This window comes from Notamacropus eugenii, chromosome 2 (assembly GCF_028372415.1).
Source record: "Notamacropus eugenii isolate mMacEug1 chromosome 2, mMacEug1.pri_v2, whole genome shotgun sequence".
NCBI lineage: Eukaryota > Metazoa > Chordata > Mammalia > Diprotodontia > Macropodidae > Notamacropus > Notamacropus eugenii.
Genome location: NC_092873.1, coordinates 375,735,772 through 375,757,588, shown reverse-complemented (window position 1 = coordinate 375,757,588; position 21,817 = coordinate 375,735,772). Strand labels below are relative to the sequence as shown.

Below are 21,817 nucleotides of genomic sequence, written 5' to 3'. Positions count from 1 at the left end.
TTTGCACTTCAAAGTTTCTAAACAGTTTTGGCACTGTCATCAGGAATGCCTGGAATCCTCTATTTCATTAAAGACCTGTATTTTCCCCTGCACCATTAGACTCCACTTTGCTGGATAAGTTCTTCTTGATTGTAAGCCTATATTCTTTGCTTTTTGGAATACTGTGTTCTAAGCTCTCTTATTCTAAGGTGGCTGCAATAGTTTTTTTTGGGGGGGATATTGGCTATAATTCAGTTCCTAGAAGTTTTCATTTGGGGGTTTCTTTAAGGAGGTAACCAGTAGATTCTTTTTTTCATTCCTAAACTCTACCCAAGCTAGGCCTTCTATGCTGGATTGAGAACTTACTGCCTTGTTGCACAGTCTCTCTCTGCAACTGGAATGCTGCTCTATCTGGCACACTCCTGGTCAGACTCCATTCCCAGTATCTGCAGACTGTATTCCTATACTGATTTGGGCTGGGAAAATGACTCATTCTGATTTCCCTTCTTAGATTTCCCTATTAGGATTCAGGGCTGTGTATTTTTCAGATCTAGCTGTATGGGAGTGGGGAGATGGGTTGGAAGAGGAGGAAGGAGCTCATTATAGATTTCTTCCTGCTACTCTACTTCACAGTTCTGCTTGAGTTAGACAGACTTTCAGAACTGGCTTAATGACTAGACCCAAAAGTGATAACTCATGATAGGTCAATGTCACTTCAAACAATCAAGAAGGTAGAGACTTGAGTTACAGTCCCCCTTTTCTTTTGCCAGTGTCAGTAGTCTTAGTAGTTAGTTTTGTGACTTACCAGAGAAAATTTATCATCTAGTGGTCAAACTCCTATTGATAGTCATCTCTGAATTTAGCTAGGCTAAATGTCAGAGGACATTAGAGGGCCCATATTGGAAAACTTTTCAGGTTGATAGAATTTACCAGATTTTGTGCCCTACCAGTATAGCCTCTGAGAACTAAGGATAATCTCTATACCACAAAGGATAGCAGAAAAGGCCATTAGTTCAGGACCTATTTTAAGAGAAATCTGACCCTTCATTAATAGAAACAGAGTGACCATAACAAGAAAAGTTAAACTTCCAGCACACTCTCCCCTTGGGCAGACCGTATCTTGAAAATTAGAAATATTTCAACAGTGATAAAGGCATGTCCAAGGACAGTTATTAGGAAAGACAACTAGAAACCATATCATAAGATTATCAGTTGAAGAAATTAGGAATATTCAGTTTGAGAAAGAGAACCTTGGGGGGAAGATAAAGTATATTTTGAGACACTATGTAATATAGTCTTTAAATATTTGAAAGGCTATCATGTGGACAAGGAATTAGTCTTGTTCTCCTAGGTTCCTGAGGTATAAAACTAGGATTTTTAATGTGTTATGTAAAGGGGATCGAAGGAAGGAAGGGAAAGAAGAGGAGGGAAGAGGGGAAGGGAAACAGGAAAAATTTCATAGTAATTAGGGCTATGCAAAAATAGAATGTGCTACTTCAGTAAGTAGTGAGTACTCTGTTCCTGAAAGTATTCAAAGAGAGGTTGGATGATCTCATCGAGACTGCTGTAGAGATTTTTGGTTTGGGGATGGGTTTGGACAAGATGACTCCTGAAGTCCCCTCGATTCTGAGATGGTATTATAAAAGATCTGAGAGTAATTCACTCATTATGTTGCAATCATGACAAGATTCACTTATATATGAGACTGACAGAAAAAATATTGACAGTCAATAATTTTCAACGTTGCCTGGCACAAAGTAATTCTTCCTGTTTTTAAGAAGCTACTGTGGACATCCCTGAGACTTTATGCCAAACTTGACTCTACTCATTCCACTGACCTTCCACATGACCCTATTCAAACTCCAGATTTAAACAGTTTCCTGTAAAACAAACTCATCACAAACCATGTGTTCAACTAGGATTCTTCTATACTCTTAAGGGTTTTATGTCATTCCAAAATAGAAAATCATTAATAAAAAAAAGCAAACCAATTTCTAAATCATCAGACTCTGTTCTTACATAATCTGGGCCCCCTAGATTAAAAGCACGATACCAGTATGGGGCCAGGACGTACTAGTTTAGTCTTCACAGATGAGTTAGCCTGACACATGGGAAAAGTCCACTATTGACTGCATGGTCCTAATCAAATCCACGAGGCACTTCACAGCTGGGTTAGTCACACAGTGACCTGGGTGTAACATGGGTAATGGCACCAACACTTGGAAAGACAACTCAAGGTACATAATTCAAAATCAAAAGGCTATGGAGGCTGCTAATCATGATGGTGAAGCTGAAGTGGATAGTGAAGCCTTGCCAGGGTGCCATACCATATACATTATCCTCAAACACCCCTCAAAAAAATCACCAGAAACACCAAAGAAAAACCAATATAACAGAAATTTATTCAAAAAACAAAGGACTCAAAGTGAAAAGTGTTAATACCATTAAAAAGACAACTACAAATCAACTGAAATAGTCAAATAATCAGAAGTAACACAGATGTAAAAGGGAGCAATGCAAGACACTACAAAATGGACAAACGCCACAGTGAGAGTAAAGGCAAGAGTTAACACTGATAAGATAAGTGAAAGAAAAGCTAATAAAAAAAATGAAATGCTATTTTAGTCTGACTACATAGCATGACTATAGTGAAAATATACTCAATAGGAAAGTATATGTAGAATCTATACAGAATTGTATGCAGTCGCGGGGAGGGAGGGGGGTAGTGGGGGGTAGGTGGAGGGGGGATAAAATCTCAATTGTATGGCAGTGATTGTTAAACATTAAAAAATAAAAATAAAATTAAAAAAAAAATGAAATGCCAAAATTTTCATGTGAGAAAGACTGACCTAGCATAAGGTTTTGGAGCAATTCTACAAGCACCTTATAAGCCTAAGCAGTCCATAATCCCTGAGGTTTCCCAATCTTAGAAAGTATCTCCAAAAAGGTAATTTTACCAGAAAAAAATGACAAGACTGTCTTTCTAGAGACTATGACTCTCAGGGAAACAAAGTTTCAATTACTAGCAAAATATTCTATTAGCAAAAGTTGTCATTTTTGATTTAATTAACAACTACTAAGTGCCTACCATATGCAAAGCACTATTTTAGGCCTGCAGAACAGAGTTCCAGCCTTTAAGAAGTCCACCTCCTATCAGGAAGTGGGAGATTTACAGAAATAAACATAATGCAAGATTACTGATGAGGAAAGAGAAAGGATTGAGACAAAGAGTTAGGAGAAACCTGAGAAGGGGCGGATTCCATCCAGAGAGCAATACTTCTTCAAAGGCTCTGTAACAGGGGGATCCCAAGCTGGACCCTGAAGGAAGAGGAGGCTTTTAATAGTTTCCCCAAGCATTCCAGGCACAGGAAACAGCCTGTACAACTCCTTCCTTATAATCTAATGAACAGTTTAAGAAGGCTAATATGAGAAAAGAGTTACCACTGAAACAAACCATGTCTCCATCCTTTTACACTGAGAACTACCAAGTCTGATGAACTTATTACTATGATTTGTGAGACTCAAGAGACAGCATTCACCTGCTAAACTATCTGTCATGCTTCTAAAGTGATTTCTCCTCCAACATTCATTTAGATTTCTCCACCTAGGTTATGGTTACAGTTATAGACATTTCTCATTACTTGATAAGCACTGTCCAAAACATTTAAAGGTAGACTAAGGTATGTAAGAAACTGTAGCAGGCCACAAGGGGAGTGATACTTAAGAAGAAGATGCCATGGTCCTTGTCTTCATGGAGCCTACAACATAAAAAGTCTACACTAACATTTTTAAAGTCCCCTAAAATACAGCACAATAGATGGAGGGAGTAGAGGAAAAGGTAATACATTTTCTTATTAGGGCTGGGGGGATGCCAACAAATTATAAAAACTCAAGAAGATAAGCAGTTAGTCATGTATAATTACAGTGTACTTCACTATTCTGATATCTCTGTGATGTGGGGATCCCTCCACCAAATCAGATTTCAATTCATCCACACCATCTTGTGTGACACTCATGAATTTACTACAAGGGATCCCCCAAACATGATGTGGCTTCCTATGTATTTCTGACATGGATATCTATGACACACATAGACTATCCAACAATTATCATTAACTCTTACCATATGACCAACTACTACAATATAACAGGATATTACTTTAATTAAAAAAAATTAATCACACACTTGAAATAAAATGCTATCAAGGTTAAAAGTACAGTATTATACAGCAAAAGTTGGAAGATAAAAATTACCTAATCTCAACTCAACACTATTTAAATACTTCGTTTCTCATCAAGCTGCAATCAGAACTCCTCCATCATACCCCAGAAAATTCTTTATCATGGGAGACTACTTTAGTCCTGACACCATGGAAGCACCCTCTGTCTCTCGAGTCTTCCCTCTGATTGAACATCTCTCCTCCCAGAACTCCCACTTAAGAAGGGTGCCCAGGCCAGCTTTTACACTTCTCACCAAGCTTCAATGTAGACACCTCCACCGTATGTTTTCAATTGGTACTCCACTCTTCATTTTCAGCTTCCTTTTGTGTTGTCTTCCCCCATTAGAATGGAAGCTCTTGGAGACAAGGAATTGTCTTTCTTTCTGCTTGTATTTGTATTCCCAGAGCTGAGTTCAGTGCCTGGCACATGCTGAGCATTTAATAGATGCTTGCTGACTAACTGATATACTAGAATATGTAATCCAGTCCTGAAATCCTCAGGTTGTCTACAAAGAAAATGTTGAAAGACTTGAAAATCACCCCAAATCTCTCTTCCCTTCTTGGTCAAATTGTTGGAAAAAATTCTGTTTGCTGCTTCCACTTCCTTACCCTTTACTCACTCTTCAGTCTTTTGCAATCTCTAAGTAGAGTTTCACAGAGACATATATCCAGTCCCATTCTTTTTTCCTGAGTTTCGTCCTATATCACTAATTGCTTACTACAGTTCAAAATGGATGTGTCATAGACACCTCAAACTCAAAAGGTCGAAAAGAGAACATGTTATCTTTCCCATTCATGTCACTGCCCTACTCTAACTCCAGTGGCTCCCCATTACTTCCAGAATCAAATATAAACTCCTCTCTCTGGCCTTTAAAGCCCTTCAAAACTTGGCCCCAACCTATCTTTTCAGCTTCATTGTACATTATTCCCCTCCTAGCTCGATTATGATTCAACCAAACCGGACTTGTCTCTGTTCCTCATACATATCACTCCACCTCCCATCTTGGTGCCTTTGTACTCACCAACCACCATGCCTAGAATGCTCTCCCTCTCTTCTCCACCTCACAGAATCCCTAGTTTTCTTTAGGTGGCAACTCAAGTACTATTACCTCTATCTAGCACCCTTATTAGCTATCTTACTTTTTTGGGTATATATTCTGTATATTTTCATTCTGTTTATACTCATATATATTATATGTTGTTCCTTCTCCCCAACCCCCACCAGAATGTAAATAGCACCATTTCATTTTCATCTTTGTAGCTGTGTCTGGTACACAGTAAGTGATTAATCAATTTTTGATTAACTGATTAATCATCTTTAAGGAAAGGATAACAATTACCTCCTATCTCCTCTGAAGAAAGAATTATAACAAGAAGGATTTAGGTTAGATAAAAAGATGCTCTCCTAATGGTGAGTTGTTAGATACTGGTATCAGTTCTGGAGGATGGTTATTAAATCTCCTCTGGAGCTGTTTAAAAAGATAATGGATTCACATTTGTCAGTGGGTAGCTGCTCCCTTAAGGCAGGGAAATTGGACTGGCTAGCTGCTCAAAGTCTTTCCTATGATTATACCTTTCCTCAAATGACCTTCTGAATTATATGTGGCTTCTTCTGAGCTTAGGTCTGTTTACATCTATGATGAAAAACACATTTTCTGGAAATATTTGATTTGAAAAGCCCAAGCATTCCAATTCTTGCCCTTGGTCCTTCTTCCAGTTGCAATCCCTTTAAGTGATGGCTTTCTCAGTGACTAAAATCTCTACTTTCCCTTAAAACACTGAGTAAAGGAGGATTTTAAAAATTTTCTGTCACATATGTTCCATATATACACAAGCACAATGTCATGGCCTTTTAACTGAAAATATTTTGCTACCATATTTTGTAAGTACATGGAATCAAAAAAGCCCAGGAAACTAAATCAATGACTAGAGGATCACAGACTGTGAACAGGGATTCTTAGCCATCTTTGTGTCCTGGACCCCTTTGGCAGCAGTTTCGTGAGATCTATGGGCCCCTTTTCAGAATGATGTATTTAAATGCATAAAATACACAGAACTGTAAAAGAAACTAATACTAAAATACAGTGATCAACATATGAAAACAAAAACAAAAAACCAAGTGCATGGACTCCAGGTTAAGAACAATTGATTTAGAGCCTAAGTCAAAGGCCATAAAGTCCAAACTCTTCATTTTACAAATGAGGAAACCAAGGCACTGAGAAGTTAAATGGATTGCCCAGAGTCATTTAGTTAATATGCATCTTAAGTGGAATTTGAATCCAAGTCCCATGCCTCCTCCACTAAGCAATGAACATACAACTCTCAAGATGATGGAATAGATGCACTATAATATTTTATTAATTGCATTAAAACAAAACTCCAAAGATAATCTTTTTCCACTGCCTTTCTCTGAAGGACTCTGCACACATCTCCTCTATCCATGCATTGTCATGAGAAAGTATCAAGAATTGTTATCATCACTTTAGACTTATAAGGTGGAGGATGCAGAAGTTCATACAGAAAGTCAGTAGCAAAAAAAATCAATATAAAGAAGTATCAGGACAACTGTAACAATATAATATAGCAAAAACAAAGACAAACCACAATGCTTTGAGATACAAAAGTTACAACTCACCGGAGTTTCCTCCCTTTGCTGGCTTTTCTATCCACTTTCTTGTGAATTTTGCTTCGTAACTTCTGGATGGCCAACCACTGCCTAGAATACCCACAGAAAAGGTTAGGTAAGATCACAAGCAGAAATTATTACATACAGAATAACAAATGGGAGCCACTCTCACTAATAATCTTACAGAAAGAAGTCATCAGCCTATCAACTTGTTCTTCAAGACAACTGGTGACCAAAGTGACTAATTAACTGAGAAGCATTTTGGCAACTATAAAAACCCAAAAGGCAACCTATGAACCTCTATGGCAAATTTGGTTAACAATGAACCTTACTATATGGAGCAGTTGTGACAGGTGCTAAATTTGCCAGGGTTCAGAAAAATAGTCAACTTAGTAGAAATGCTGTGTCTTCCTGAAATGCTTTAAATGTCTAAGTTTTAAAGAAAATTATTGTTGCCACCTCTAACTGATTTAAATACAGATATGTAAATTTAAGTCTTCCTTTGCTCATACCTAGATATGTTTATGTCCAATTTTAAATATCACACTGATTGCTTTTAAATTTGCTTACCTAAAGAAGGAGACAAAGTTGAGAAAATAATAAACTTGTTTCTGTGGTCATTTTCAATGGGGAGTGGCATTAAGGAGTTAATTTTTCAAGTAAAGGGTAGTTAGCTAAGAAAGTTTTCATAAATTGCTGATGGGAACAAATGTTTAAAAAAAGAAAGAAAAAATAAGCTAGTCATTTTACCTGATTTACACAATGAAAACTCGACATCTGAAAAAAATCTAGCAAAATCCAATTACTGCAATCTTAATATAATCTTAATTACCATAATCTATTTTATTGTAAAGTCAGATAAATGTATAATATAATCACCACTTAAATGTAATTTTGCTCTATCATGTTAAATTTATAGTGAATAGTTCTCCACAATATTCCAGACACACAAAATACCATGACACATTACCCTAAAATTCAAGTAATATTTTACTTGAATAAAATTATTTCATCACCACAAATTTAGCACTGCATTCTTTGGCTTCCCCCAAATGCTGTTCTGCCCAGAATCCCATTCTGGCTTTTCCAGCTTTTGTCTCCTTTTATGCTTTTTCAAATCATGGTTCATGGCTATTTAATGTATACTATTCATTAGGCAGTACTCTAAGTGCCGTTTTTATTTTCCAACTGCAGGATGAGGCAGACACCCACTCCCCCCCTCCCCCCACACATGAGCTTCCCTCACTATTTTACATTCTACTCTGACATCTGAGCAATGTTGCTGGGTTCTAATTTCTAATTGAGTTGAATCGTTCACGGGAGAGATGCAGGTCTCATACTGGGGTAGTCTTAACAAAGCAGATTTGACTATGAGCAAGGGACCTGTTGTGATGCAAGGCCAAATTCTGACAGCATGCAGCACTTATTCAGTGTTTGCTGTTTACCCTTTGGTAAGTAAGCAAGTAAAAAGGATCACATCTGAAATCAAGAGGACCATTTTAAAAACCAACAACAAAAACAGAATACATACGCACATTTTATACTTTTTACAAATAACCAAAGGAATAACAGTCCCAGATTACATATGACGATTTCTGATGTTTTGTCTCAATGGTTTCTATTAAAGTACTTGAGCTTTATAATTGAGATCAATCACTGCCTTTGAGTGATGTTTGTAGGGCTAAGGAGAGTCAAAGGAAAAAATGTTACACAAGCTTCCATGGATGAAGAGAAAAGTATATCTGACTTTTTACCTGCCCATGGCCACCTGGTCATTAGGATCCAAGGAGCTGGTCTTCCGTTCTATGAGTTCTCGGAGGAGCTAGAAGAGAAAAGAAAGCAACTGATTTATTCATCATCTCCAAGCACTGACTTCAAAAGGACACACAGTAGGAATTCTGAATGGCATAGGGACAGCTCTAAAATTACAATCAATAAGACACAACCCAGTGGCAAGAGCATGACTGAATTCGTGTTAACCCCTTCATATTTACATATCTTTTAAAAAGGGGGCTAGGGTTATAGCAGAGAACAGAAGTCCATTAGGAAGACTTATTGTCCTGCAGTTCATTTCAAATGGATCAATGTGTGGGAGCAACGTTCCCTTCATCGTTTTATGATTAGTTTTGTCCACTCCGTCGATATCAATGGAGTATCTTTAAAAGGTCAGGGAGGAAGGGCTCAGTGGCAAAATGGAATCAACATCAGCCTACCCCTCCTAACAGGAGGACAATGGTGGATGGTTAACTTATGTCCTATAATCTCCTACAAGAAATTCTTTGTTGTATATAATTAAAAGTATAGACCTCATCTTTACTCTCCCCATAGCTAAAACTATTACTATAAAGTGATGAACCTGTATATAAAGTGCTAGCACATTTAGAGTCAGATTTCTAAGAGAAAGTCAAAGAATAATAAGTCACCCATCACACAATATAAGTCACCTGCTATACACAGGCCCACATTCTCACTCTATGCAAGTGACTCGAAGGGAACTCTAAATTATTCTCCTGATTTTCTTTTAATTGCTGTAATACATGTGCTACCAATGCCCATCAGCAGTAACAAAGAGATCTTAGAATTCACAGTAGGCCTTCAAGTCTTAAGTGAATGTGAACCAATGGATTGAGAGGCAATAAGTAACAGAATGGGAACTCTTTTAAAAGGTCATAATGAAATCCTGGAAGTAAACCCTCCTGACTCACTACAAAAACCAGGAATCTGCAGTAGAATTGAAAAATTTTTTAAATCTTCCAAGTGAAAAGCCTCTGAGAAGATATTAAAATAAACATGACTGTCCTAACCAGATAACAATAGCCTGTTTTGTTTTTGTTTTTTTTAAACCCATATAAGTAATTATCTTGTAAGGTTGGCACATGTAACTATGTAGATATTTCACCAAATTAAATAGCTAAACCCATTAGGAGGGTAGAAGAGGAGGAATAAATTCCTAAGAAAATAGTTTCCTTTTTAATTTTCATTTGTTTACTTAAGCAGGCATTCCAAGAAGTAAAACACATAAAAAAAAAAATACCCACCTCCTTAAGATGCATTTTTATTGCAACAGGGAAAAGGGTATCTCAATCGCAATTAAAAAACCTCCCAGGATGTTTTTTCATTTGCTTATTTTGGAGATTATTACCACAGCAATTACATTTAAAAATGCAGGGACCAGAGGCCACTGGTTTATTATCACTAGAAAACAGCAAGCTATTTCTCTGCCCTGTTTATCTGATTGATTCCCAACATCTTTCTGGCAGCCAATCTATCAGTTTATCTCTCCTACTTCATCACAGTCACTTCTGGCAGCTAAATACAAGATCCAAATCCAGTGTTACACAGACATACGACACAGTAAACCTATGTAACACTGCGACTCTGTAAACAGTTGCCCTTAAGGCTAAGCAAAAATGGGCTTCTGGTTTCTAGTCAATATTCTGTCAAAAGCCAGGTAGGAGGGAGAGTTAAAAAAAAAAAAAAAAAGAATGAAATAGCTGCCTTTCATTGCCCTTACCTTATGTGGTTCTTTTTCCACAAGGATCACTACTGTTCCGGGTTTCCTAATCTCTCTGGTCCCTTGGCATAAGGGCAGTAACACTCATGAGGGAGGAAACGCACATAGTAGCCTTGACTGGTACAACAGGAATGCTTTCTTCAGAAGGAAGCCCCATCTCTGCCTTCCTTTAAGTCTGAGCATTGGAGCTGCACAACTTCAACAGATCTATTAGGCTTGCAGTGGTTTCTACCATCCAAACACCAAGTTGGGTAGCATTTTACTTTAGAGCACACTGCATATGTTAAATATTCTGGTCTACATTTTAAAATATGGCCTGTCAACCTTAGTAGCCACGTGACTTATGCTGCTATTTCTCTTTAGTCATTCATTATATAGGAACTTCTTTTCATTAGACTTTCTGGTTATGTCTAGCTTACTCATTCCAATGTTTCAGAGGACTCTGCTATAACCAGGGCAGGAATGAGAAAACAAGCAAGTTGTTCACATGTTTGTTACTTATATCAAATTTAGAAGAAGATGGTCTTTTCAATAGTTACTGAGAGATAAAGCTTTTAGGATGTGGGATGCAAAATGTACTTTTGCACTGAGTTCTGCTTTAAAAAATAATTTTGTTTTTAAACTAGGATTAAAATTAACTAGGATTAAAATTCACATCTCTATTAAAGTTACTGAGTTTTTTTCCAAAGTTAAGTAGTTTCTGTGACTACACAAAATTTATAATGCATCCTCTCAGGTGATGGTGAAATTCATTAAATGTCCTTGCATGCCTTTCTATTCAGTTATCACTTATACAAGCAGTCTGCAACTTACAAATGTGGTTCAAAAACTGAAAAGCATCTAAGTCATTTAGGCACTCAGAACAGTTTCTCATGGAAGAATTAGAATGAATGTACTTTAATGTTCTTAGCAATCCACAAACTCCCTGGTCTATAATGTAGACTGTAAGCTCCTTGAGGACAGTTACTCCTTTTGTCTTTTTTTTCTACTACAATGCCTAGGCACAGAGTAGATACTTAATAAGTGCTTTTTTGAACCAAAACTGCACATACCTAATCACTACTAATTACATTATTTCCATAAGAAAATGAATTCTGGTTTTCAGCCAATTAGGTATCAAAAGGTAACCTCCATCTTGAGTAGAATTAGAATCAGGGGCACCATGAGAAGTAGAGGAAATGAGAAAGGCAGGCACCTGAGTATCTGTTAATTTTTTGTATCATTATGAAAGATGGTATCACTGACAGTAACTCCCCCAAGGCATTCCATATACACCTCCATAAATTAGTAAGAAACAGCAAAGCTGTTGGAGTCAGAACACCTAGCTTTTAACCTTAGCTCTACTACTCATAAATACATGACTGTGGGCAAGTCACTTTAGACCTCAGTTTCCTCAATTGTTAAATGAAGGAAATGGACTAAATGATCTCTAAATTCCATTGTAGTTCCACATTTTATGGTCCTATAAGTCTATTACTTTTTTTTGACCAACCGTAACCTGGGATGGTTTAAACTTCCTTAATCTTAATATCCACAATGCGCCAATTCCCACAGGTAGAAATGTTGTCTTCTACTAAACAAACATTACAGGAAATCTTTATAAGCTGGAACGTAGATACAGTCTGACTTGGAATTACAGCTTCAATTTACACTGACTTCTATAGGCATGTAGACATGGTAAAGTGCTGCCTGGGCAACATCATTTTATACAATGTTATTAATGTGGTATATTGCCAAATCTCACTTAATGGCCCAGAAACCCCACTGTAAGGTTCAGGCCAGCACCCATTAAGAACATTGTTCCTATGGAAACAACGGACGTTTGTAATGTTTTTTTGTCCAACATCAAATTTTCACAGAGCAATTTAACGATGTTAGTTGGAGAATACCTTTCCATGCTTTATATGGTGATACCAACGTTTCAATTTACACAATACTCTACTTGACACTGACAGAATGTGCTAGATGTGTACCTAAGTGAGCATCCATTAGTGGGCACTAATGGTGCTCACTGGCACCAAAGTCATTTCCAGTGAAAACGCAATGTGTGCCAACATCAGTAGTGCCCTCCACCTCCCTTTTTGTGCTCTTTCTCATATTTTTAGCATGCTATCTAACTCACCCTCTACTCATCAAGTAACCCCATGTGATCCTCTGGCTGTACCAACTCCTTAATCTAGGACTCCAGCCCACATGTGGTGTCCCCTCCTAAAAAAAAAAAAAATGCCCTAACCTCCAAAAGTTTCTTCTTTACTTTTCCTCCCCTACCTCTCAATTAAAATTCCCCTATTCACACTGCTTAGCTTGATGCTAGCAATCAGATTAAAGTAGTCAAACTAAATGCAAATGAAGTTTAAACATTTTTATAGTGAAATAAACGCTGGCGTAGGAAACTAAGCTTAAATTTTGGCTCTGCTACTTACTAGCTGGGGGAGCAAGAATAAATCACTTAACCTTTCTGAGCCTCCAATTCCTTTTCTGCAGAATAGAGGTGATAATATTTTAACACCTCACAGGAATATTGTGGTTCAAAGCTCTTTGTAAATATCAAAGCACTATATATAGGCACTCTCTGAGGAAGCAGCTGTATTTTTATTTTGTTTAGAACATTTTGTAAATCTTTTTTTAAATTAATTTGTTTTCAGTTTTCAACCATCACTTTCATAAGTATTAAAATTTCTCTCCCTCCCTCCCCGAGACAGCATGCAGTCTTATGTGGGTTCTACAAATATATTCTTACTAAACACATTTTCACATTAGTCATGTTGCATGGAAGAATTAAAACAAATGAGAGAAACCATGAGAAAAAAACAAAACAAAACATAACACAAGAGAAAACTGTCTTCTTCATTCTGAGTCCTGATTCCATAGTTCTTTCTCTGGATGTGGATGGCATTTTGCCTCAAGAGTCCTTTGGGAATGTTTAGATCCGCGCATTGCTGTGAAGGGTTAAGTCTATCAGAAACAGTCCTCCCACACTGTGGCTTGTTTCTGTGTATAATGTTCTCCTGGTTTTGCTCATTTCACTCAACCTCAGTTCATATAAGTCTTTCTAGGCTTTTCTGAAGTCTTCCTGTTCATCATTTCTTATAGCACAATAGTATTCCATTATATTAATATACCACAACTTGTTCAGCCATTCCCCAATTGATGAGTATTCCCTTGATTTCCAGTTCTTGGTAAAAAGAGCTGCTATAAATATTTTTGTACATGTGGGACCTTTTCCCATTTTTACGATCTCTTTGGGATATAGCCTTAGAAGCGATATTGCTAGGTCAAAGGGTATGCACATTTTTGTAGCCCTTTGGGCACAGTTCCCAATTGTTCTCCAAAATGGCTGGATCAGGCAGTTGTATTTTTAAAAAGGAACTCAACCTAAAAGAACTTTGCAAATTAGTGGAAGATATGACAATCTACCATCCATTACACATCCTAACTAAGAGAAAGCTGTGAAGTTGTGCCCTTTCTCTCCTTTCCTATATGGCTTTTAAAAGGTGAGGAAAGATCTCTGGCCTTCTTCCACCTATCTTTTTGTGTCCCCTTTTTTACCTCACAGCATTTTTAATTTGTGAGTAGTGTTTCAAGAGGGCTATTTTTCCCATCACAATACTGTATATTTAAGCATCTTTTTTATGAAATGAGATTAATAAATCTTGGACACGTACCCATTTTCCAACATTTCCTAGACTTAATGCCTTCATAAGATTATGGATTTCGAGTTACAAGTTGTAACTCCTTTACTACAAATATGAGGGAAGTAAGAACCAGAGACATTAAGTTCTTTGCCCATGGATTCATAAAGTGAAGCAGGGATAATTCAGAATTTGAAGTCAGCTTCTCTAACTCTAAATGCACTACTCTGATCACTGTACTCCCCTGCCCCCAACTTAGTTATATAACATGGTTCCAAGTTTCAGTGTTTTTCAAGAACATATTTCTGGGTAACTCTGGGCCAACTGTGACTCTTAATTATGTGTGTTACTGAAATTCAAGTATAGCTCAGAGAGATGGAAATCCACAAATAATTTAATCCAAAATCTCAACCTGAGATGACAGATTAAAATTTTTCCACATCCAAATGATCACAATTGATAACATATAAAATGGAGCTTTTTGAGTTTGTCTTCCTCTTTTCTTCACAGAAAGGTTTTATAGTTATAAGTTATAGAATGGCCAAAAAGAAATTAGTGGAGAGAAGGAAAGACCAGGGGCATGGAAAATACATGAAAATGAACAAATCAATGCCTGAAAAATAATGTGCTAATTATATGAGTCTTATTATTTTACTAAACCTATCAGTGATGATTTGGATCAGGAACAGACAGGCTATCACTACTTCCTCATGCCTCATTTAATTTGACTGAGTTTTGGAGGGGTGAACCTGATAATGAGAGCAATAGTAAAAAGATTTCTAATTTATATAGGTATGAAATTACCTTATTTAAGGTAAAAAAAAAAACCCACCAAAACACTTTACCCATATTATCTCCTTTGGCCTCACAACAAATTCCACAGATGGAGAAATTGAGGCTCAGAAGTTAGCTGAATGACCATAGCTAAATCACTCAAGTGTCAAAGGCAAAATTCAAACACTGGTCTTTCCAAATTTCAAGTCTAACACTGAACCTACATTATCCATTATTATCCATTATCCATTATTAATTGTTGAAGTAACCTAATCTTCCAAGTACTTTCTTAGAGCAGAGACTTCTCACTTTTGTAGATTAGGAAATTGTTCAGAAATAATGACCTCTTCTTATTGTAATGATTCTTGTGAACAACTTTTACTCTATTTTTCCAGGCTTTCTAGACTGCTGTTGGTGCAGTTCCAAATTAGTTTCAAGTTCAATGCTGGGATGAAGTGAGGCACTCACAAGTCACTGAACATTTAACAAAGGGGAGGTTTATTTTGCCCTGACACAGCAAGGATCCAGTGACATTTAGCTGCTCTGGACACTGCCCCCTTCATCTCCATTTGGAAACTCATCTAGCCAAGTAGGTGATAGGGGTATGGACATGGTCTTAAGCACCTGCTAACTCTGGGAGGCCTAGTCTCCATGGAGCTGTAACTTTTTTTTTGCCCCTAGGTCAGTGTTGTCAAACTCAAATAGAAACTGGGGTCTCTAAACCATATGTAAGGATTCCCTGTGAGCCACATATTGACTTAGAAAACCACACATTAATATTATTTATGTTTTGTTCTATTTTTATTTGTTAAATATTCCTAATTACATTTTAATCTGATTTGGGCCATACTCAGGAGTGTTGTGGGCCTCGTATGACACCTTTCACTCTAAAATGACCAGGAAGCTATATTGGGGAAGCCAGGGAAGCGTCATTAGGTCCAAGAGTGCTTTGCCTTCTTTTAGCAAAGGCCTCCTCATGTTTTGAGGTGATGGAAAGAAGTAGCTTCAGGGAACTGCTCTTATTAGAGCTAGAAATAGTTTAAAAGGGAAGGACCTGGTCAGTACTGGTAGTTCTTCCAATAGTAAAGAGTTATGCTGTAAATAACCCATTTACCATGACCTAAGAAATCCATTATCACCAAACGTTAGATTTGGAAGGGATTTCGGAGTTCACTTTGTCCAACACATTTTATAGATTAGGAAAAATCAAGTTCATCATTCAACTGAAACATTTCTCTCTAAAGTTACAAATGATCTCTTAATTATCAAATCTGATGGTCTTATCTCAATCTTCATCCTTTTCAGTGTATCTGTCAACCCTTTGTCCTGAACACTCCTTCTTTTCTAAGGTTTTCATGACACCATTCTGGTTCTCCTCCAACTTGTCTGAGACTGCTCCTTCTTGGTCTCCTTTGCTGGCCTCATCATCTACATCATGCTACATCCCCCACTGTCCTGCATCATCTCTCTCTACAATCTCTGATCACATTAGTTCCCATGTGTTTAATTATAATTTCTATGCAGATGACTCTCACAACTGTACATCCAGCCCCAGTCTCTCCCCTGAGCTTAAGTACTGCATTACCACCAATTACCAAGTGCACATTTCAAACTGAACACCCTGGTGACATCTCACACTTCACATGTCCGAAACAGAAATTATTATCTTTACCATCCCCCAAATCCCCCTTTCAAATACCTTTATTTCTGTTGGAGGCACCTCTATTCTTCTAGTCCCTGAGATCCATCAAAAATTACCATTATTTTGAACTCCTCATATTCTGTTAGCCTAGCCAATCAGTTGCCAAATCTTGCCATTTTTATCCTCCCAGTATCTTTGGTATCTGACCCCTTCTCTATATTCACCAAGTCACTCCAGATTCTTACTATTTTTCATCACAACTACTTCAACGGTCTCTTAATGAATTAGTCTCTTTGACTGAAGCATTTCTCCATTCTAGTCCCTCTTCCACATTGTTGCCAATGTTATTTCCCTTAAGCACAGATCTACGCTATTCCCCTATCAAACTCCAGGGGCTCCCTATTACTCTGGGATCAAACTAACTCCTCTATTTATCTTTTAAAACCCTTTACAACCTGAACCTCTTCAGCCACATTGCATATGATTCTCAATCCTGCACTCAGTGATCTGGACAAACTGGCTTTCACTCTGTTCTTCATGCTCCTAAAAGAGCCATCCTCCATGCCTGTAATGCTCTCCCTCCTTACCTCTGCCTTTGAGTCCCCCCTTTCCCTTTAGGACACAACTCAGACGTCATTGTCTGCATGAAGCCTCTCCTGATCCCTTAACTTCTAGTGCCCCCTCTCTCTAACTACCTTGTGTTAACTACTTTGTACATATTCCTCCCCTCTATACATATTTACCTTTTGTCTCCCCCAGTCCCATTCCTGTTAGAATGTATTCTCCTTGAGAAGAGGGACTGTTTCAGTCTTTGTATCTGTAACTCCAGCACCTAACATTGGCCCTGACGTACAGAACTGCTTTAATAAAGGTTTGTGGATTGATTGTATCAGGTTAGTGAAAACAATGTCAAGACTTTGAAGACTCATGCAGATCTTATGATCTTAGACATGACTTTCTACCAAAAGACTCATTAGCTTGCTCTAGTCCAGGCTTAACAGGTACCCCCAATGGCTAGCATACAAATAGACCTAGAGAAGTAACTAATTTTAATATTAAGAGGCCAGACATAACAAATTAGGAGTTGCTACATTTTTACACTGGATGATCATGGGCCAGGCGATTCTTTGTTCCTCACACCGTGGATAAAAGCTACATTAGTACTGTTAAATAACAGTTTTCATGACATGGTGACTAGAGAAGGCCATTTAATTACTGAAAGTGAAAAGGCAATATTTTCAGAAAGGGAAATGCAAGCAGAGAAATCAGAATACACAAATAAAAGCTACTAAACATGTTATAACTAGTATAACTCTTAATAGTGAAGTTATAAATTACCTACTGCTGGTTACTAAAATAAAAGGGGATATAGCCAGAGGCTACCACTGGAAAAGTCTGTCTATCTCTGCCTCACTGCCTCGGGTCTTTAAGGATTTGATTAGTTTTTCCGCTTAGTGATTCAGTGTTGCATTCTGCCTATACTCCAGAGCTATCTAAGGCTTATGATTCCAAATGAATGATAAATTCATTTACTGAATAAAGTAACACTGTTTTCTCAGCATAAAGTCCTAAAATACTTACAAAGCTCTAATATTTCACTAAGCTTGGCCATTGAGGCTAAAATTTATTAGTCAAAACAGAAAACTTTCTCATCAGATCCCATCTATTTCATTAGCTGTGATATATAGTGTCTCCCAATGTCTAATTATTAACTAGGAAGTGTAAGTAAATCACCATCAGCATTAAGCCCTGATGTGTGAAGGCAGAGTAAGAATTAAGCAATTTCAACACTAAAAGTCTTTCTTTATCTGAGTCAGAGTTCTCTTTCTTTCTTTCCCCACTTTCCATATAAATAAATAGCAGACAAAAGGTGTTTCTAAGATGAACTGTATACAAAGGTCTAGGTGAGTTAGTTCACTAGGCCTACTATTTCTCAACAGTGCAAAAAGGAGCAATGATCTCAGTGGGTCTTACTGTAATAAGGAAAGTGATTATGGCTTAGGACCCCTGCTTACTATCTCATTCAGGATACTTCTTGCTAACTTCTCTTTTTAAGGGCCTAAAATGCTGCACTTATGTTGTAAAAGAGGTACAGAAAAATCATTCATAGTCATATTTCATAAGATTCCATTAGCAGGACTTCCAGAACTTATTCCAGCTTATGCTTCAAGTTATATTCCGGACCAAAACTAAAGGACTTTCTCATTTGATAATTTGCTTTGGGAACTAGTAGCTACATTTGTCTTCTCACTATGGGTTTACAATACTGGAGAAGAGGTAACTTGCATCATTCCGGGCTTTTATCAGACAGGAACTCCTAAGATTATTCTGGTTAATATGGGCAAATAAATGCCTTTAGGAAATCTATCAGGTGTTTGTAAAGGAGTATTCTGCTGTTAATGAACACAAGTGATATTATTAAAAACTAAGCTAGGTTGTGTTTTAATATTAGAAGAGAGATTTCTTTTTGCTTCACTTTCTCCACTCAAATTTTAATAAGGTTATTGAGACAATCTTCCTCCCTCCTTTGAAAATGTGTTAGAAGACCATGCAAAATCAGATGCACACTTGCTAAAATGATACAACTCTGGGTTTCATGTACATGAAATGGGATCTAACAAAATCATGGAAATGCAGAGGGATGCCTTAACCCTATGATTCCATCACATTGTCAAGGGAAGATCTCATATAGGATTCAAACACTAGACTGTATAGATCCCTCATAGCTAACTCTCCAGGAAGAGAACTTTCAACTAATTCTTACATTGTTAAGCATTTTCAAATGACAGTTAACTTCTAAGAGCAACACACTAATATTTAATAGTAAGGCACTGTGCTTAATTTAATGGTAATTGGTAGAGTTCCATGATTCTTGAGGAGCATCAAATTCTTCATTATAAAATTGCCAGAAGCCTGTGCTTAATGTATATGTAACCAGCTAACAACTTACTAATGCTTATTAAATGGTAACAAGGCTGTTTTGGCCACATATTTGCTTAGCAAACTCCTTGGATATTATTTGTTTGAAAAAGTTTCCTCAACAGCTTCCAGTCAACACTTTGGCTAGCTTATCCCATGAAGTATCATATGCTTTAGTTTTGCCTTTGTTGTAGACTTTTTTAAGTTAAGTGAAGTCATGCTCTGATGCTTCTCAAAGCAAGAACACCGGAAGAAATGAGGGACCACTCATGTGTACCTTCCCTCTCAGCTGCTATTTGATGAAGTTTCCGGGCCTTGCATTTAAAGTGTGACTTTGGGCCTTCTGTCCTGTGCACACCGCATTACAGTAAGCACAGGCTATCGATCAAATGCCAATACTGATGCGCCATTTGGATCTGAAAGTTGACAGACCTATAAATGGCAGAATTTTCTGTAAAGATTTTTTTAAGGAGACATTGCACCAAAAATAAAACCGCACACATCTCAAGCAGAATTTTTCGGCAAAATGACTATTATTACTAAAATTTTATGTGCTCTCACACACACACACACACACACACACACACACACACACGTATACAGATAGAGAAAAAGAAGAGAGAGGTGGTTATTGGTTGGCTTTGAGATTTTTTTTTTAATATGGCATTTCTATCAAAAGAAAAACTTATTAGTCAGGATCCTAGCTACTTTTCAATCACAATCCCAGTCATCCAAGTCAATATACTGCATATGGCAACTTTAAAAAAATTATTATAAAGGTCTTTCTATTTATAATAGGTTTCAATAAATTTTTGAGAGACACTACCTTAGACCTCCCAAACGACAGAATTACTTAAAAACAACCTTAAAAAAATGAGATGTTCTCAACAAAAACTGCTCTTTTTCCAACACCTCATTAAGGAGAAGATTCAAATCAAACTTCATAGTGTTATTAACTATCAACTGAACCACAGGAAAGATACATGACAACAGTAAGAATGCTACTGCCATTAACCTAAGAATGGCTTGAAAACATCTCTTATACACACAAAAATCTAAATGCATCCAATTAAAGCAACCTGATCAACTGTCCATATTAATCACTCACCAATTTAATTAAAGTAAACCATCTTGTCAGAAAGCTTGTCTCTTCTCTATTTCTCAACATTATCGACTCTTAATAGTTCACTGGATTAGTAATTACTTGTTTATGGCATTATCAAATGCCTGGGAGACAAAAACCCAGCATGTGACCAAGGACAGTCATAGACATGTCCTGACAGCAAATCAGAGGAGAAATTTAACCCATCAAACTGGGCACCAGAAGAGCAAAATCTATTATGCTTTTCTCTACTCTGCCAGTTCAATACAGAATGACGGGAATAGCCAGTACAAAACTAAACAAAGCCAGAAGCAACATGTAGAAGTCTAACGAGCCCTTAGAAATCCCAGCATCCATTTGTATACACCTTGGTTCAACTGGTTCCTATGAGCTGTAAACAAACTACCTTAAGGTTTTTACAGACTTCTGAAAAAGAATATAAGTAAAAGAGTAAAAGAAGATACTCTGTATAGTTTTAATGCCCTAAACTCTGCCAAATCACCTTCAAGAAAGCAAGTCTTACTGAATCAGAAAATCCTCTAATAAATAATAAGAGGAAAGCAGATGGTGATGTAGGTCATATGAATAAAAAGTTTATATTTAAAGAAAGTTCATTTACAAAGGTGTGAGACAGTATTCAGTAATTAACGGAATATTTCCTCCTTCCCCACAAAAGTTTACAAAAATTCTTGATTGTCTGTAAGGAGGTCTAAGTGTCCTCAGGGAAGAGTTCTGGTACTAACAAAAAAGCAGTGAGAGAATTCTTTTTGGAGTGTAAGATCAAGAGAGAACCCTTTCTGTGAATGAACATTTCATTTCCCTTTATCAAATCTCCATCATCAAGTATATATCAAACTACTAGTCATCACAAAACTGCAGAACTAATTTTTAATTAAAAATATCCATTGACATCAGCTTAGTAAGTTGGTACTCATCTAAGAGAAAAAAACTTACATAGGTTCTAAGTAAATTAAACTCAGCAATTTAAAAACTGAGTATCACTATGTTACCATGAAGTCTCTTTATATCTTAAAGAAGGTAAATTTAAGAAATATTTTTTGGGGATTTTCAAAAAAGTCATTTAAAATGGCAGTAACTAAAGTTCCTTAGCAGCGAGTGGAGCTGTGAGGACATTTGCACAATTTCATGACACCCAAATTAACAAAGTATGTTTTTGAAACTTTACAGTGAAACATTAAAATTCAATGCAATTCTAATCTCTTTCTTGAAAAACACAAGAATTCAAAAAGTCTGGGCTTTAAGTCTGGTCAAAAAAGAACCAACTTATAATTAAGCTCTTATAACAAGCTTATAACAAGCTCTTCGTTGTGACTACACGAAAAACAAAAATGAAACCTCACAGGCCCATTGTAATACATTGTACCACTTCTGAATGCAATACTTAGCTC

At 37.0% G+C, this 21,817-nt stretch overlaps 1 protein-coding gene across 5 annotated transcripts in view; it reads right to left on the bottom strand.

The window, feature by feature from the left end:
• AATF (apoptosis antagonizing transcription factor) overlaps positions 1 to 21,817 on the bottom strand; it is a 110,554-nt gene that overhangs the window by 43,257 nt on the left and 45,480 nt on the right. For all 5 annotated transcript variants that reach the window (XM_072646956.1, XM_072646955.1, XM_072646954.1 and 2 more), the window contains exons 9-10: positions 8,580 to 8,647; positions 6,835 to 6,915 (exon numbers count right to left, since the gene is read on the bottom strand). In XM_072646956.1, coding sequence (XP_072503057.1) covers positions 6,835 to 6,915; positions 8,580 to 8,647 — 149 coding nt within the window. The remainder of the gene's footprint in view (positions 1 to 6,834; positions 6,916 to 8,579; positions 8,648 to 21,817) is intronic.